Source organism: Eleutherodactylus coqui, chromosome 1 (assembly GCF_035609145.1).
Source record: "Eleutherodactylus coqui strain aEleCoq1 chromosome 1, aEleCoq1.hap1, whole genome shotgun sequence".
Lineage (NCBI taxonomy): Eukaryota > Metazoa > Chordata > Amphibia > Anura > Eleutherodactylidae > Eleutherodactylus > Eleutherodactylus coqui.
In genome coordinates, this window is record NC_089837.1 from 209680001 (window position 1) to 209699269 (window position 19269).

The window sequence follows — 19269 nt, forward strand, 5'->3', positions numbered from 1 at the left end:
GCGTTTGGGCGAACGATTTCTCGCTATGGGTAAAAGCCCCCTTAGTATTTGGTGCTGCGGGAAGAGACAATTAGAAATGATACATTAGCCACGTCACTCCCTTATTCTTCACACTGCTCAATACAGTCCAGGAAACCATAAAGTTGGCACCTCGCATTCTACTTGTTAACATGATTTTACTTAGCAAATCTCACCCGCTGTACCAGTTGCAAATAAGTCAGAAATAGATGCCGTTTGAGTGGGAGTACAGCCACATTCACGTGGGCGGATGCAATTCTGGCCCATAAACACAGTTTCCCATTAATTTTATAATATATATTTTTTAACATGTATGCAAAAAAAAAAAGCAAGAAGGCCCGATTGATGTCACTTCTTTATCCCCGCTATCACCTAAAAAGTACAATGAACACACAATGAATAAAAACATCTATTTTCGGGTGTTTTTGGTTAGGCCACTTGCATGCAGAATCCAGGCCTGAGAGTAGCGGTGTCCGCGCGTACCTGTATTTCGTTTTCAATCTGTACTGCAGATGGTTCACACGGCTCGCCGTCACACATGCGCAGTGCAGATTTTTTTCCCAAACTCCTGCTTTTCCCGCGTCATTGCCTAGCAATAACGCAGAATCCGTGACCTTTCCACAATGTGATTGCAGAAGGGCAGTGGATGGGAAGGCTTCCATTGACTTCGCTTGCGGAAACTGCATGTGGTTTCCGCAAGTGCGCAGGAAGAATTGATTTTCCCATAGCATGCTATGGGCACTATTTGCTGGAGATACGCAGTGCAGATTTTGCAGCAAATAGCCATCCGTGTGCAGGAGCCCTTACACTCCCACAGGCCAAGATAGGACCTGCTGCAATTTTTTTGTAGCGCACATCTGAACACACTAATTTAATGGTCCGTATTCAGTCAGTACAAAACTTAAGGACAGAAAATACACTCGTGCGAATGGACCCCAGCATACAGTGGGCACGGGGAATTTTACACGCGCCGTTTTTTCAGGGCATAAGTCAGTGTTTTTGCAGCACCTATTTTAACTTAGAGGTGAGCCGACTGCGCTGAGATGATATTTTCGTAAGTTCCATGTTAGTGCTGCATACTTTGAACGAAGAGCTGGTTACGATCCCTTTATTATGGTGATGGATCTCAGGATGATATCTTTTGCCATAATATACCGCAATAACAGAGACTGTAACCTCAGGCTGTGTGATAAGGCTTGAACAACTTATACAAAAGTTGATTGCCACAAGTCCGCCTGTGCTGCAATCCCCGGCAAGGAAAGGCTGCCAGGAACGGTTACACCGAGTCTGCCAGAGCTAGAACTGCTCTTCCCAGCTCTAGTTACTAGAGGGGGCGGCAGCGTCATCCATATTGGGAAATGGTTGTCCTCTTGAGGCTCCCAAGTGCCATAGGGGGTGCAGATGCCTCCACTAGTCTTTTTTACCGGACGGAAGAGAAAAGATGTCCTATAACTTTAGTTTATGGGAAACTTAACTTTAAACAGTTACTCCGTGCGTGGCAAGAGAACGCGCCGTCTGCCTAGGAATATGACGTTACAACGGACCCGCTGATAAATATATACTTTAGAGCCCTGCTCATATCTATGTTGGCGCCTCCACTGCAGCTTATGCCCCAAGCCCCAGGACAAGATAGCACCACATGTGCCATTCGTCCAATATAACTCATGATTGAACCTGATAATCCCAAGCACTGGGAACTCCCGGCCCTGAGCGCTCAATTTGGGGGTCAGCCATTACCAACAGCACGGCGAATTTTGAAAAGGCATGAATAGATAGCGATATATCAAGAGGTAAGCATGTCAAGCCGACCCCTGCCGGGACCGTCCTCCACTTGGAAACCGACGTACCCACTGCAAAGACTCTGCGGATCAAGAATAGGTCTCTGTAGTCCCCTATGGACCCAACGCTATACTTGGAAGACAATCATGCTCGGCCACGAGTGATGATGATGATGAGTCAAGGGGGTCTGCAGGGTGCCATTCATGAGCACTGTGCCTAATTTAAGGGTATGGTACAAAGTTTGGGACACCCGGCGATCTTGCGGAGGACCCTGGCAGAAAGTATTCAGCTTGCCTGCGGACCTGCGTTGGCATTACACGATGCCACGCACACCAACGAACCTCTCGCCCATCGGGGTCCAGTCAAATCTGCCGAGACTGAAGGCAATGAGAGCACAACCTAAAGAACAGACGTGCCGGGACCTTCAGGAACATCTTTGCCGGGACCCTCCTTACCATCCTGAATTCTCTAGAGGAAAAGGGGTTTCCTGATTGAACTTATGAGTCAACATCTGCACAGGTCTTAAAAAGGGGGTCAATATCCTACATAGTCCGCCCTGCCTCTTAAAGACGACCCCCCCAACATTACCCCCACCCCCATATGTGACATGTCACCCCTAGTACTACAGGATGTTGGCAATGACTTGGCAGAGCAGTAAGGGCTGCCGGGCACAGGTGGTCAGCATGGCTACAGGTCCCTCCATCCTGCTGCACAGCCACTAATGACATCAGCTAGAAGCCCCGGGGTCCCTGGAGGACACAGGCCAGAAGCCCCCCTCTAGACGCCCGTGCACACGTCTGTAGCATGCGGCACTGCCCAGCACACCCCACACACAGCTCTATCACATAGCTACACACGGCCGGCTGTCATGTCACTGGAGCAGCCATATATGACAGGGGACGTGCGGGCTGCCCCTCCACACTCACTGCGCAGGTTGCCGACCAGCTCGGAGTGGCTGGCTCCCCCTGACTTCCAGGCCATGGCTATACACAGCGCACGGAGCAGGTACTCTGCTGCTTTCAGCGCGGCGACTGCGCCCAGCAATTTGCCCAGGAAGCCCAACACCTCCAGCCAGGAGACGTCATCCGCGGGCCAGGAGGAGGGGGCGGAGCCACGCTGCAGCTCAGGACCGTGTGGGAGCCGTGTGGCCACGCCCAACCCTATCACAAGGGACGAGTTTTCGACCACGCCCAGCGCTGGCATGGATTACGTCACGGCTTCTCCCGCATGCGCAATGCGTTGTTAGCGGGTTGCGTCCTTCTGTGAGGGCGGCTGCTGCTCCACTGCCAGGAAGACGTGTTGGTGGTTGGCGGGCGCCGTCCTGTGCTTCAGTCACCCCCGAGGTGGTGGCTGGGGGAGGTGGCAGCTCTGCGGTGCTGCCCGTGCCGCTGCTGCTGCAGTGGGCGCTATACTGTGCATGCTCAAAAATACAGCGAGGAGGCTCCTCCCCCTGTCCCGGCCGGCCCACGTCATGCACGAGCGCAGCGGGCTGCGGAAATACGCGGAAAAGTTACAGTGAATTTACCGATTAGTTGGCAGTAATTGAGCAGGAGCGCTGCTTGCTGTCAGTGACTAGCACATGGCACTAGCTACCTGCCACTTCAGTGCAGAGATGCCTCCATAAGGGGATAAGTAGTGCAGATTGGCCATACGCGTACGGTCACCGCCACTTTGTTCCGTAGCAGGAAAAGAAAAATGGAAAGCCGGATCCATCCTTCGCCGGGACGGACAGCGCCATATGCTCCCGCCTCACTATAACGGGGGCCTCCTTATTCCGTTATGTCCCCCATCATGTTCCCAGATGATATAGGATAGGGGCCTCAGACATTTGCGTAGCTGTGCGCCCGAGGCTGTGCAGAGAACCCGTGGGCAGATGTGACCACAGCCCCAGACTAATCTGACCTGCCAGCCATGTCATATGTATAGTGGAGCAGGCGTTGGGAGAGAAAGGCCGGGCTTATTGGATACTTGTGGGAAGATAAGCAGTGAGCTGAGGTCTGATGGCCGCTTACTCCTCTGTATTGTGTGTGGAGGTGGTCAGCAGGGAGAGTTGTCTGCTAAAGCAGCAGTCATCCCACAGCTGTATAGGGCGTAGGACCAGCTTACAGGGCTGCTCCAGGGAAACCGCTTTATGCATTGTGTAACCTAGTTACCTGTTCCTTTCTATGTGAACCCCTCTCTCTCCTCCGGTGGTCATGTGACCTCAGCTCAGATCTACACTCATTGTCAACAACTATAAAATCACCGAGCAGAATGCAGGGCATGGGGGCATACAGGTTCCGTACGGTATCCTGCAGTGTATCACTCCATATTTGCAGTAACTGAGCCTCTAGATTGTGCAAACTTGTAAGCTGTCATAGTTGGCGTCCCAGATGGTCCCATACATGTTCTGTTGGTGAAACATCTGGTGACCGGACAGGCAATGGAAGTGTGGCAATGTTGTGGCTTCCTGTGACACTCTTGCTGTGTGCGGCCAAGCATTATCCTGCTGCCTCTTGGAAGCCGCCATGAGAGGAACACGTGGCTGCAGGATGTCCTGAATGTATTGCTGAGCTGTCATTGTCCCTTGTACCACCACTAGGGAAGACCGACTGTCATATGCAATGGTCCTCCAGACCATCACACCAGCAGTGGGGGCAGTGTGCCGCTTCACAGCAAAGGCAGGACTGAGGCGCTCACCCCGAGGTCTTTAGACACAAACACAGCTGTCATCAGTGCCCAAACTAAACCTGCATAGTAGCTGAAGACAACCCGGTTCCACTCCGTAGCAGTCCAGTTTCACCGTTCATGGCACCACTACAAACAGAAGTGACAGTGGGTGTCGGAGGCTGTAATGGGCATTGTGAGACCAAATGTCCTCCACCCAACTGCCTGAACTACTCATTCTTCTTCCTGCTCTTACTTGATCTTCTCTCCGCCGCTGACTCCTCACTAACTCCAACTGCAACTGACTGTTTCTGATAGGAATCCTAACTATCAAACAGTGAGGACTTTCCTCACCCAATCACGGGCCTCTTATATCACCCTACTGTCTGCCAGCCAATGCCACTGCTGTTGCCATCCAGCAGACTAGCCAATATTAACAGGGCTGCTGACAGCCAATAGGGGAACAGAAGGGTTGCCAGGCAGATTTTAAATAACAGTCACATCAGTAAAATAAAAGCTGTGCTGTGATTGGTTGCTAGAGCACAGCTAGCTGAGGGAAAATGAAATCTGTGCTGTGATTGGTTGCTATGGGCATTAAAAATGTCCTTTTGGACAGCTTCCATAAGAGTGCGATGCTGGGATCATTTTTGTGATCCACCTTGTATATTCCAGGACTGCTGTTGATGAAATCGCTGTTCAGTAGAGATGAGCGAACGTACTCAGGCCGATTTCGCAATCGAGCACCGCGATTTTCGAGTACTTCACTACTCAGGTGAAAAGATTCGGGGGCGCTGTGGGGCGGGCCGTGGCGTGGTGGAGCGCGGGGTAGCAGCGCGGAACAGGGGGGAGCTCTCTCTCTCTCCCTCTCCCCCCCACTCCCCTCTGCAACCCCCCGCTCACCCACGGCGCCCCCCCGAATCTTTTTACCCGAGTAGTGAAGTACTCGAAAATCGCGGTGCTCGATTGCGAAATCGGCCTTACCGAGTACATTCGCTCATCTCTACTGTTCAGCACACTGGTATATCACCTAGTCATTAATATTAAAATGTAAATACATATATACGTAAAAAAACATACCCACATATCATTTTTCGTAGAGCCCACTCTGCGCCACTACATCGGGCATTCTTTTAAGATTGTTAGGTTCCAGAACAGAGATGGTTTTGCTGCCACCGTCTTTCACTGTTTTTCCCCATGCACAGCAGCACCGAGCCACCTGCAGTGCAGGGAACTGCCCTTAGTCCATTCCGTTTATTAGCACCAGCTCCCTGCACACCAGGGTCTGCAATAATGGCACTGTGCAGTGAAGAATTAGAAGAGGATGCAGCACTTTACCAGCCCTGCTGCCTCTTTAGTCTCAGAATCAGTGGGCGTCCCAGAGGTTGGACCTGCACCGAGCATAAAGTTATGGCAGATTCTAGCAATATGCCATCACTTTATGGGATGTTAATATGCAGGGGCGTACCTAAAGACTCAGGGACCCGGGTGCAAAAGTTAAGCTTGGGGCCTCTACCTCACCCTCGTACCCATGCCTAAATCCTACCCTATAGGAAAACTTGTTTGTAGCCCCTTAGGCCACACTCATACACTGCTTTTTACTGCTATTAGCGCGGCGCCCTGAGCGCCGTACCAACTGCGGTGCAACGCTCCCATTGATTTTTAATGGGGTTACTCAGACCAGCGCTCTAACACGCTGTTCCTAACGCCATGTTTTTCGAGAGCTGTCTGTTCTATTTTTGTGTTTTCACATTTTTTAACGCACTTCCTCACCCATCATAATGATGGCGTGCATTAAAAAGCGCTGTACCATGCATTCAAAAACGCCTCTCAAAATTGTGATAAAAATGCCACAATTTAGAACTGCGTTTTCTAAACGTATGTGGTGTGTTCATGTTTTTTTTATTATACTTTAAAACCAAAATTAAGAACAACACAATAAAAATATTGCATGCTTTATTCAAAGACCACATATGTTTTTATGCAGTATAAAAAAACTGCACGTGTTTTTCATGTGTTTTTAAATTGTGTGCCACAGATTCCGAGTTTACAAAAAAAAATTTGCACTGCTCATGTATGACGGCTAGCCGTGCGGACCATCCACAGTACAAAGAAGCCAGAAGAAGGGAGGTCTGCTCAGACACCGCCTGCACACACAGGTATGCAGAGTCACCCGCCACAGTCAGGGCTGGATTCCGCTGGTGGAATCCAGACCTGCTGTGTGCATGAGGCCTTAAAGTTTGACTAGGAAAAGAGCTTTCGAGTCAAACAGATGGCCCGTGACAGTTTTTTCCTGCCTGCCACATGTGGATTGACAGCTTTTCCCCTATACATAAGTCAGGAGAGCTGTTAGTCTACATGCTGCAGGCGTGGAGACGCCAACATAAACTGCTGCAGCATTGCAGAATAACACTTACGGGGAAGCACACTGTATACCTGTCCTGGGTTCATGCTGCTCATGCTTTGGGCAGCATGAACCTGGTGGTAGATCCCCTTTAAAGTGTGAGGTCGTATGAGCACTATAAACTAAGATCTTAAGACTAGGGCTGCTGAGGTTAGGGGTGTGATTTTTCTTTTCTTTATGCCTCCCTGTTCCCTCGCTGTCTGTCCTAGATGTCAGCACTCGGTGTATGCGTCATACTAATTTCTGCACTCACTGCGTGCACACACTCATAGAGAACGATGTGTATACATGTGCACCAAATGCAGAGATGAGTCCAATGCATCAACCAGGAATACATTACAAAATTGCCCTAGGCATACTCCGGGTTATATAGACACAATTCTAATTGCCAAAGGCAAGAAAATCCCCCTAGGTAATATCCCCTAAAATATAATCTAAATACTTTATTATTTAATAAAGCCCCACAGTTCACTATACCCCTGGTTCTTGTTTCCCCTGAGGACGCAGCAAGGCGAAACATGTCGGGGTGGCTATAGGTTAGATTTTAATAGGGTTTTGGTGGTGTTGACATTAATTTCCACATAGGCTTTTGGAAGTTGGCCATCAAAGGTTATGTTTTAGTGTGTGTACACAATTACACACATGATACTAACTGATGACTGCTGGTCACATTGCGCTGCTACCACCATTTGTGCTTTATTTTACATATCATTCGACGTTGTCTTAGTTTCTTTTGAATAATAAAGTATTTTAGGGGATATTACCCATGGGTAATTTTTGCATTTAGCAAATAGAATTGTGTCAATGCATGAACCAAGCTCTAGCTTCCAGGTTGGACAGTAAGGGGACAGAGAGGCCGGTTAGTGTAAAAGGCACACTTTCAGCACCCTTGGTCCTATGAGCCCATAAACCGTTCATATGACCTGTCAGGTTCCCTTTAAGATATTTCTTATCTACACTAGCAGATCATATATAACAGGTTCTATACTATGTGAACTTCAGTAAGTTAGGTCACTGACAGCAAGCATGCTCTGTAAGCCATTTAGGCCTAGTGCCCACGGCCGTGACGGGATCCGCAAGTGGAATTCCGCAGCGGAGCCCGTCACAGCGCCCCCCCCCCCCCCCCCGAGACCCCATACTTACCTCCGGATCCGCCGCCCAACGTCCCACATGACACTTCGGCGCGCATGCCTGCAGCATCATGTGACGCGCCGGCCGCGTCATATGACACGCCCACAGCGTCACATGACGCGCCGGCTGCGTCATATGATGTGGTAGGCGGGGAAGCGTTTTCACGCTGTCTTTTGCTGTGCTACAGTGGAAGATAGCATGACGGACGGCTTCAATTGACTGCAATGGAAGCTGTCCGTGCGTACGCCCACGGCAAATAGAACATGCCGTGGGTGAGGACGTGTGATTTCACGGTGTGGAATTCAGCGGTGGAATTCCGCACTGTGAGCATTGCGCTATTAGGTTCAATAGAACCTAATAGCTGCCTGGCAACACGGCGGAAATTCACCCGTGAGAATTAGCCCTTACATGACAGTATTTTTACATCAGTATTTGTAATTCAATATCAGAAGTGGAATGTACAGTAAACAGACAAAATGTCTTATACCGCCTTATACGCCGGTATATACGGTATATTTTTACACATTTCTGGATGAATTGCAGGGAAGGGCTTATATATTTAAGCCCTTCCCGACAATTCATCCCGCGCACGCCGGCAGCCCATTGCTTTCAGTGGAACCTGCTGTATTGCCAGCTCCATTGAATTCAATGGGCAAACATCGTTCTTCTCTGCCACAGCTGTTACAGCTGTGGCAGAGAAGAATGATTTGTCTTCTATATGTTCTCAATGGGGTCGGCGCTGCTGCCGCCGGCCCCATTGAGCGCATATAGAGAAGAGAACAGGAATCGCAGATCGCAGATAGGTGCGATATGCGATTTCTATGGCCTAAGAAGGACCGTTGGGGTTCTTGAAGCGTAAAATCACTCCTAACACTCTCCCTATAGCAGCTCCGGCATCAACAGCACTTTCCCTCCTCTATGTCAGAATGCATCTGTGGCGAGCCGCGGGCGGGCAGATTTTAATACTCGGGTGACACCTGATCTCGCCAGCCACTCACTGCAGGGGGGTGGTATAGGGCTTGAACGTCGCAGGGGGAAGTTGTAATGCCTTCCCTGTCTTTCTATTGGCCAGAAAAGCACGCTAACGTCTCAGAGATGAAAGTGAAAGTAACTCGAACATCGCGTGGTGCTCGTCTCTAGTAACGAGCATCTCGAACACGCTAATACTCGAACGAGTATCAAGCTCGGACGAGTACGCTCGCTCATCTCTAAATGGTACCGGTTAACATATTCTAAACCTAGCTATACATGTTATATACAGTTGCAGCCTACATTATTCAACCCCATTGCAAATTAGGTTTATTTGCCATATTTACAAACTTTCAGTTGATTGCAAAAAGAAAACAATCAAACAATTTAAATAGCTTAACATTACTAATATAGTAAGTGGTTTTGTAGGCCCCTCCATAACTGTATGCATGTATTTGCCTTGTCAGTGTCTTCTGTGTTGCAAGAATGATGTGTTCTCAGCTGCAGCACTGAATGAGTTAACTGTCTGGTATGTGAGCTGACTGTCTAGAAAATGTATCCGTTTGTCATGTGACCTTGTGAGATATATGTGCTTGAAAGGCGTGTGCAAGGGTCTTCTGTTCTGAGTTCTGAGAGTGTTCTGGACCTGCAGCAGAGAGGTCTTCAGGAGTTCCACACAGGTACTTTCAACCTGCGTGGTTCAGAATGGAAGAGGTGGAAAGAATAGCCTAACGATTGTTGGGGACTACTACCCCCCAAGAGTTCGGCAGCGTTAACCTAACCGTAAGTGTGGACTGGTAGAGATTAGGAGAGAGAAGAAAGTGTGGTGCTGGGCCAGGATCTACAGATAACTGTGGCTGTGGTTTCTCCTGACGTCCCGTTAGTTCTCCCTGTCACACTGCCTGTCTAGGAAACTGCTGAACTGTATTTGCTGCTAAAGTTGAGTACAACAACCGGTCACCTGTCTGTTTCCGGGGGCCATGTCTTAGAAAGTACCCGTGTGTGTGTATTTACTCAGACAACTAGGAATTCCCCCACGAAAGCTGCGAGAGAGAGGATTTACTCCACCATCTAGGAACTGCTCACTGCAAAAGAAATGGCATCACGAGTGACTAAAAGGACTCAGGTAATCGCCAAGCGTGTTCCCGTTTATTAACCTGCCCTCGACCCTTGGATGTGTCACCAGTTACCCTCCGGGTAGAAGACGGTAGAGCCACCATGACAAGGCCCAAACTCTATCCCAATGTCTCCTAGGCTGTGGCCCGCTTCTCGTATGCTGCAGTTTATCCAAATTCAACAAAAATGTGACTGTTAATAACTACGGCATTCTCAGAATTATTCATCCCCTTCATGACAAGGGTCTTAAGTATTGAGTAGAGCACCTATTGCTGTTGTGACCTGCTGTCAATGTGATGCATAGCCACACACCAGCTTCACATAGCTTTCCTGAGGAATCATAAACTATTCCCCATGGCCAGTGGCCTCCAAGTCAATAATATTCTTTGGTTTGCATGTTACATCTGCCTTCTTCAAATCCCTTGAAGGATTTTCTATGGGGTCGAATTCGACCTCTCTAGAATGATCCAGGACTTTGTGGATTTAAGATATGCTTGCGATCATTTTTTTGTCGGAAGGTTCAATGAGATGTCCAAGCTTCAGCTTCCTCACAGAAGGAATGACATTTTCTAATAGGATTTGCTGATACTTGATTGAATCCATCTTACCCTCCACACGCTACAGGTTTCCAATGCCGGAGGAATCAAAGCAGCCCCAGAGCATTCCCGAACCACCACCATGCTTTAGTGCAGGCAGGGTATACTTTTAAGCATATGCTTCATTTTTTTCTCCTTCAGGCATACCACTGAAATGTAGGCTTAAAAAGTTTCAGTTTTGTATTAACGCTCCACAGAACAGAATCCCATAACTTGTGTGGTTTATTTATATGGTTTTGAGCATATTGGAGACGACTTTTCTTGTGTTTTTGGTCAGTAGAGGTGCACATCTTGGAGTTTAGGCATGAAGACCTTCCATGTTTAGTATGTGCCTAAGGCCTCCGTCACACTTGCCATGAGCCCAAGTTCACCTGAAAGGCTCAGGCACAACTCGCATAGGACACCACATGGACGATACACAGACTGCCTATGCATTGACATGTCCTAATTGTTGTCCATGATAGGGAAAAGAACAGGACAGAAAAGAAAAACTCCACAGTGCGGGGTAGCAGGGGAGAAGAGAGAGTCAATGCAACAAATGGGCTCAAATGCATAAAGAAAATTTTGCACTTCCAGTGGTTGTGCAGCAGCACAACATGTTTAGATTGGATCCACAAGGGGAGCTGAGAATACACCCCTCCGTCCTCTGCGATGTCCCGGAGTTTTCTCGTCCCCCCTGGACCTACCACCGGCGTCTGCGCGTGTGCGCCAGATGGCATTACGTCACGCGCATACGCCGAGGGCCAGCTAGTATGAGTAGTTGAGAGCAGGGAGCTGTCACCGGGAGCAGCTATATGCGGCTCCTGGGCACATGATCGCTGCTATCCAATTGATAACAACGATCATGTTAAAGGTAAAAAAGTGTAAAAAAGGAAAAAAAGTTTGTTTCATCTCCCCTCATGGATCCTATCCATGAAGGGAGATGAAATTAGGTACCTAACGCCCCCTTGATTTATCCGCAGACCTTACCCCAGCTTTTGCGCACACGTCCATCGCCAAAATGGCGGACGCAGGTGCAAAAGCCGCAGATTGCCGGGGTAATTTAAAATCTCCCCGAACCTGGCTACTAAATGTAGCCGAGAGCCTGGAGATTTCATGGGGGGCTGCAGTACAATGTTCTTTGTCACGTAATCACCGTTGTCCAATGGATAAAGGCGATCACGGATCTGATCAGTGAGAGGAGCTGAAATCATTTAACTAAGGCCACTAGCGATGTCCCCCGATGGGTTCCTTTTCTGTGGTCCTTTCCCTAGCTTTGGTGCATGTGCCTGTTGCCAAAATGGCAGATGCAAGCGCAGAAACTGGGAAGGGCAAGGGGAAATTTAAAATCTCCTGGCTACTAAAGGTAGCCAAAAGCCTGGAGATGTCATGGGAAGCCACGGTGAGCAGTCCTCGATCACGTGAACACAGGACAAACAGGAGTATCCATTTTGGGGTGAAAGTCTTCATGCATATGTGTGCTGTACAAAAAAAAATATTTTTAATATGACAGAATTGCCAAAAAAAACGAAAATCGTAATTTATTCCTTCTGCTTTGTTTCGATTCATTCAAAAACTATGAGGTCAAAATACGCAGTACGCCCCTAGATGAATTTGTTAAGGGGTCTAGTTTTCTAAATGGGGTCATTTGTGGGGGTTCTCCATCGTTTTTGCTGCTCAAGGGTTCTACAAGTGTGCAATGTGGACTAAAACGCCTTCAAGCAAGATGTCTGCTCTGAAAACCATCGGCTGCTCTTTTTGGTTTGAGCCCCGTTGCGTATACTGTAGGCAATTAAAGGGTGAAGTTGTGGAAGAAGTATATCTCCCTCCCAGGCTCTTAGTCTGGCGGTCCAGTCCACAACTTCACCCTGGTTCTTAGGAGGCTCAGCTGAAGGCACTGACCCCGTTAATGGGGGCATAAGAAACTGCAGCTCCCAAGGAGTCAGTGCCTGTCAAGCTGAGGAAGGAGCAACACCTCACTTCATGGATCTGAGCACCCTGCGTGTTGCACCAAATGTTTTGTTTTGCTTGGACTTTGCCATGAAATAAAGCTGAAGAAAATTTTATTCTACTTCTGCTCCAGTGTGTCTCTGCCGCCCCTCCTCCTGGAGGACTTTGTTACATATGATGCTCGGATGCAGGCACAATCCTGCTGAGGGCAACGGCAAAGCACCTGGGTAAAACCTACAACTGCGTTGCAAGCGCCAACCCCAGCTATGGAGGAGCTGTTGGCGTGGATGGACCGGCTAATGGATGTCCTCCTCAAACATCCAGCCTTGAGGAAGGACGGAGCTCTGACTACAGCCATGCCCAGGGATCACTCCTGAGGACGACATTGAGGCCTATCTGACTGTGTTCTAGAGAACCGCCAAATGAGGGAAACTGCCCAAGGCTGAGTGGGTCGAGGTTCTGGCACCGTTCCTCATGACTCAGGCACAAAAGACATACCACGACCTCAGTAGTCACGAGGTTAACGACTACGCCAGGTTAAAAGCAGAGATCCTGGCTCGTCTGGGTGTTACGGCGGCAGTCCGGGCTCTGAGAGTGCATAATTGGAGCTACTGATAGCAGAAGGCTTCATACCGGGTAAGCACATGAGTGTTGTATGTATACACGGTGATACAAGGGTGTATCCTATGGCACAGTGTAACTTTGAAACTCATGTCGGAACCGTGACCTACGATGTGTGTGTCGTCAAAGGGTTAATGCACAACATGATATTGGGACACGATTTCCCTGTATTCTGAGACTTGTGGGGAAAAATGATAATCCCTTCTAAAGAGACTGTCGTAAACCCAGCTGACCCTTCACCTCCGCAGGACAGCGGGGTAAATGTGGACATTGAACCAGAGAATATAACTTTTCCTTTACAGGTCCTGGCTGGAGAGGATGCTGAGGAGGAAGTCTACCCCTCGGTTCAGAATGTGTCTGATCTGGAGGATGCGCCTGGGAACTTTGGGATAGCCCAGTTAAGGGACCCCCACTCTTATCAATGCCAAAGAAAATGTAGTGATAAATGGTGTGTTACAGGAACTGGGTTCTGACCAACGGTTCTCCCATTTTGCCATGAATTCTTGTTGTATATAGTAACAAAAACAAGCGGGAAAGTGGTGGAACAGTTGGTCATGCCGAAGCCGTACAGGCGCAAGGTGCTAGACTTAGCACATAATCATGTATTAGGAGGACATTTAGGAACTGATAAAACACAGGATGGAATTCTTCAAAGGTTCTTCTGGCCAGAGGTATGCAAGGACATAAAGGAGTACTGTGAGTCATGCCCCACCTGTCTGATCACCACTCCTGTGTCGCACTTCCGCAGTCCCTTAGTGCCTCTCCTGATTATAGAGGTTCCCTTTGAAAGAATTAGAATGGATTTAGTGGGTCCCATAGTCAAGTCAGCTAGAGGATATCAATACATTTTGGTTGTGTTAGATTATGCCACTTGATACCCTGAGCAATCCCTTTAAAAAGCCCTACTGCCAAAAACATTGCACGAGAATTGTCCCTTATGCTCTCCAGAATAGGTCTTTCCAAGGAAATCCTTACAGACCAAGGGCCCCCGTTCATGTCCAAAGTAACAAAAGAATTGTGCCAACTCTTTAAAATTGACTACATACGAATCTCGGTATACCACCCTAAGACCCTGAAGCAAATGCTAAAGTGGGTAGTAGAGAAAGATGGTCGGGACTGGGACCGTCTGTTACCTTATCTCATGTTCTCCATACGGGAAGTACCACAGACTTCCACAGGCTTCTCTCCATTTCAGTTGGTATACTGTCGGCACCCCAGAGGGTTGTTGGATATATCCAGGGAAACCTGAGAGACCGAGTCTACTCCCTATAGGAGCGTCATAGAGCACGTGGCTCAGATGCAGGACTGCATTAATACTGTAATGCCCATTGTCAGGGAACACTTGCAGAGGGCACAGGAGGCCCAAAGCAGAGTGTACAATCATTCTTCCAGGATGAGAACTTTTAGTTCCGGTGACCGAGTTCTCATCTTGGTGCCTACTGTAGAGAGTAAATTCCTCGCTAGATGGCAGGATCCCTACGAAATCGTTGAGAAGGTAGGCAACATAAATTATAGAGTCCATCAGGGAAAAGGAAGCTGTATCAGGTGTACCATGTTAATTTAATAAAACTCTGGAAGGATAGAGAGGCTTTGGCTACCTCAAGCATCAGGAGGGGTGGGCCACAGCCTTCCCTGCCTGATGTTAGAGTAGGTGAGGCCCTCTAGGTGTGCCAACGACAGGAGGCAAAAGAGTTCCTACAAAGAAAGAGACAAATTCTCTGACCGGCCCAGTCATACACACGTCATAACACATGATATCATAACTGAACCTGGGATGAAGGTAAACTTAAAACCGTATAGGATTCCAGAAGCACGTAGGGAAGCAGTTTCTGCCGAGGTTAAGCGCATGCTGGAATTAGGAGTGATAGAGGAATCAAAAAGCAAGTGGCCAAGCCCCATTATGTTAGTTTCCAAACTAGACGGTACTTGGAGGTTTCGCAATGATTTCAGTAAGTTAAACGAAATCTCCAAATTTGATGCATATTCCATGCCCAGGGTTGATGAATTAATTGAGAGACTGGGTAATGCTAGATATATCACCACACTTGACGTTACAAAAGGGTACTGGCAAATACCTCTGACTGACAAGGCCAAAGAGAAAAGCATTCTCAACCCCAGAGGGCCTGTTTCAGTACAAAGACATGCCGTTTGGTTTACATGGCATGCCTGCTACCTTTCAAAGGTTAATGGAACGGATTTTGAAGTCTCACCGTAACTATTCTGCCGCGTACCTAGACGATGTAGTAGTCTATAGTACCGATTGGGAGAATCACCTTGGGAAGGCACAGGTGGTCATGGATGCCATAAAAGGGGCAGGTTTAACCTTAAACCATGGAAAATGTGCACTAGCCCTGGAGGAAGCCAAGTACCTTGGCTATGTTATTGGCCATGGCGTCATTAAACCCCAGGTCAACAAGGTAGAGGCCATACAGGCATGGCCTAAACCTTTAACAAAAAAACAGGTCAGAGCCTTTTTAGGAATGACCGGGTACTACAGTAGGTTTGTGCCTAATTTTGCCTCTATTGCAGCACCACTTACAGACTTGACGAAAGGAGGCAAGTCGGCAATGGTGACATGAACAGCCGAGGCCGAGCAGGCCTTTTAAAATTTAAAGTTGGCCCTTTGCCAACAGCCAATATTGATAACGGCTGTCTTCTGGAAAGAGTTTATTGTGCAGATGGATGCTTCTAATGTAGGGTTGGGTGCAGTGTTGTCCCAGTCTGTAAACGGGGAAGAGCATCCAGTACTGCATTTAAGCCAGAAACTATCTCCTGCGGAGAAGAATTATGCTATTGTTGAACGTGAATGTTTAGCAGTAAAATGGGCACTGGAAATGTTAAGATACTATCTCTTGGGGAGAGAGTTCAAATTGGTGTCAGAACATGCCCCCTTGACCTGGATGAAGCAAAATAAGGAAAAGAATGCGAGCGTGACAAGGCGGTTTCTTTTGCTTCAGAACTTCAAGTTCATCCTCGAATATAGACCAGGCAAGTCACAAGGTAATGCTGATGCCCTGTCTAGTGTGCATTGTCTGATCACCAAAAAAGCCCAGCCCTCCGGTCTGCAGGAGAGGGGGGGGGGGGGGGATATGTAGGCAGTTAAAGGGTGAAGCTGTGGGTGGAGTATATCTCCCTTCCAGGCTCTTAGTCTAGACAGGGTGGTGGTCCAGTCCACAATTTCACCCTGGTTCTTAGGAGAACCAGCTGAAGACACTGACCCCGTTAATGGGGGCATAAGAGATTGCAGCTCCCAAGGAGTCAGTGCCTGTCAGGCTGAGGAGGGAGCAACACCTCACTTCATGGATCTGAGCACCCCGCATGGTGCACCTATTGTTTTGTTTTGCTTGGACTTTGCCATAAAATAAAGCTGAAGGAAGTTTTATTCTACTTCTGCTCCAGTGTGTCTCTGCCGCTGCTCCTCCTGAAGGACTTTGTTACAATACAGACATAATATTAGGGCCACAACGGGTATGTTTCTGAACACAGGACAAACAGCGGTATCCATTTTGGTGTAAAAGTCTTTATTCTTATGCGTGTTGTACAAATTTTTATTTTTTTAAAATGACATAATTGCTAAAAAAATTAAAATCGTAATTTTTTACTTCTGTTTTGCTTAAATTCATTAAAAAAAACGTGGCATCAAAATACGCAGTACACCCCTAGATGAATTCGTTAAGGGGTCTAGTTACAAAATGGGGTCATTTGTGCAGGTTCTATATTGTTTTGGCCGCTCAAGGGCTCTACAAGTGTGCAATGGGGTCTAAAACGCCATCAAGCAAAATGTCTGATCTGAAAGCCAACGGCAGCTCCTTTAGGTTTTGGCCCCATTGTACATACGGAAAGAAGATTAGGGCCACAATGGGTATGTTGCTGAACAAAGGACAAATGAGGGTATCCATTTTGGGGTGTAAATCCTCATTTTCATTGCATTATAGAAAAAAAATCCTGTTTAAAATTACATGTTTGCAAAAATATGAAATTTTATTCTTTCTCCTCTAAATTGCATTAATTCCTGAAAAGAAACTGGGGTCAAAATACTCCTGCCACCCCTCAGTGAATACATTAAGGGGTGTAGTTTTTATAATGGGGTCATTTGTAAGGGCATCTATCATTCTGACACCTATGAGCTTTTGCAATCTTGGCTTGGTGCCGGAAAACAAAGTGTTTCTCAAAATGTTAATAATTAATGTTAAATTTGTAAGTCTCCTAAATGGTTAAAAACACCGAAAGTTTTTCTAATGTGCTTCCAGAATAAAGTAAACAGATAGAAATATATAGCTTATCAAACATTTCTATATTATGTTTGCACATATTTGAGATATTACAGTTGGAAATGTGAGAAAATTACGATGTTTTTCAAAATTTTCCCAATTATGGCGCTTTTAATAAATATACACAAATTCCATCAGTCTATTTTTTCCACCTAAATGAAGTACAATATGTGTCGAAAAAACAATGTCATGATCACTTGGATATGCAAAACCTTTACGGTGTTATTCCATATTAAAGTGACACATGTCAGATTTCCAAAATTTGCCCTGGTCATTAAAGGCCCATTTACACCAGCAGATGACCACTCAAAGATCGCTCAAATGACAGTTTGAGTGATAGCTTTGAGCGATAATTTTGCATAAAGTATTAGGTAGCTACTCAGCTACTTAAGTACCAATTAGATGTGCAAATGAAGCCTTCACTAAATGCAGTTAATAGCCCGAGGGCTATTATCTGCGCTTAAATCCTTTGTTCTCCATGTGGAAACAATGCTATTAGCACTCCCCGTGGAGAACTACTGATAGGAGTGAACAACGATTTTTAGGTTGGACTGAATTTAACTATTAGCTAACAGTGCCTGAAAAGCGCACGATGGGCTCACATTTACACGCACTGATTATCGCTGATTAGCGTTTTTTTTTAGCAATCATTGGCTGGTGTAAATGGGCCTAAAGACGCAAACGGGCTTGGTCACTAAGGGGTTAAGAGGGTTAAAGGAAAACTGGTCTTGTGATAACATTCTGTAAGCTTCAGATACCTAATCATCTATGTCCCTATCCTTATCAGCAGGATGTATCACAATGTGGTTATTAAAAGTAAGGGATCTGATAGCAGACCTTTCACTTGCACTCAAATTGTCCTTCCTAATAGGAACAGAAGAAAAAAGTATGAAATTCATTACCAACCAAAGTAGAAAAAGACTATTGTAGAGCCGCTGTGGTGAATAGGATTGAAAGCCAATTTAGGTCTAATGTCAACCCTAACAGTCACATTATCCAGAGGATAAGAAACACTTGTCAGTTCAGGCAGAGTGAATCCATTGCCTGTATTCTTAGAAATGATGGAAAAGTTTACAGACAAACAAATTAAGGTCTATAAACAGTTGAAAGTTATTAGGGGAGATGGTGAGACAAAGGGACAAGCCTTTAGAAAGTAGGGATAATTGGTCAGCACTCTGGGCGTGTTTAGATTAATTAAAAATCTTTATTTGGTCCTATATTTCTTGGCTGGAGTGTTTTTTTTAATCATATATCAAACAGAAGAAAAGCAAACTAGAGTGCAGGACTCGTAAAATATATATATATTTATTACATAGCATTATGTGGATATATGACTTTTCTCTATGAGTCCCTGAGAGCATAACAAGAATCCATATAAATGTATATCATTACCGTAGTTGTATCTAGGGTAATAGTGATCACCACAAGAAAATCGCAGCAATATCGCATCGGTGGTCCGTGAAATATAAGCTCTAACCCGAAAATAAGCCTTAGCTGCAGAAAAAAAGGAAACATCACCTCAGAAGCGCTGTCCAGCTCCGCTGCATCATGATTCATTGAATGGCTGTGATTGGTTCTTCACACGCTGGCTATGATTGGCTAAGTGTCACAGCACCCAGCCAATCAGAGGCAACGCTTCCAGGAGGCAGGGATTTTTCAATCTCTAGTCAGAAGAGATGATGAACAGTGTTGGGGATCGGGAAAAATCTGCAGCGGAGACGGACCGCTAGGGCTTTTTCTGGCAGCTAGGGCTTATTTTAGGGCCTTGACAGTAGGATTTTCTATGTGTTTT

General features: G+C 46.9%; 1 protein-coding gene across 3 annotated transcripts in view; it reads right to left on the reverse strand.

Annotated features, from left to right (window-relative positions):
- Nucleotides 1-3138, reverse strand: part of PCMT1 (protein-L-isoaspartate (D-aspartate) O-methyltransferase) — a 39161-nt gene extending 36023 nt beyond the window's left edge. Inside the window, exon 1 of one of the 3 annotated variants that reach the window (XM_066605483.1) lies at nucleotides 2724-3138. In XM_066605483.1, the coding sequence (XP_066461580.1) occupies nucleotides 2724-3000 (277 nt within the window). In that variant the 5' untranslated portion in view covers nucleotides 3001-3138. The remainder of the gene's footprint in view (nucleotides 1-2723) is intronic. The other 2 variants (XM_066605485.1, XM_066605484.1) reach the window with 2 other exon arrangements.
- Nucleotides 3139-19269: the final 16131 nt, after the last annotated feature.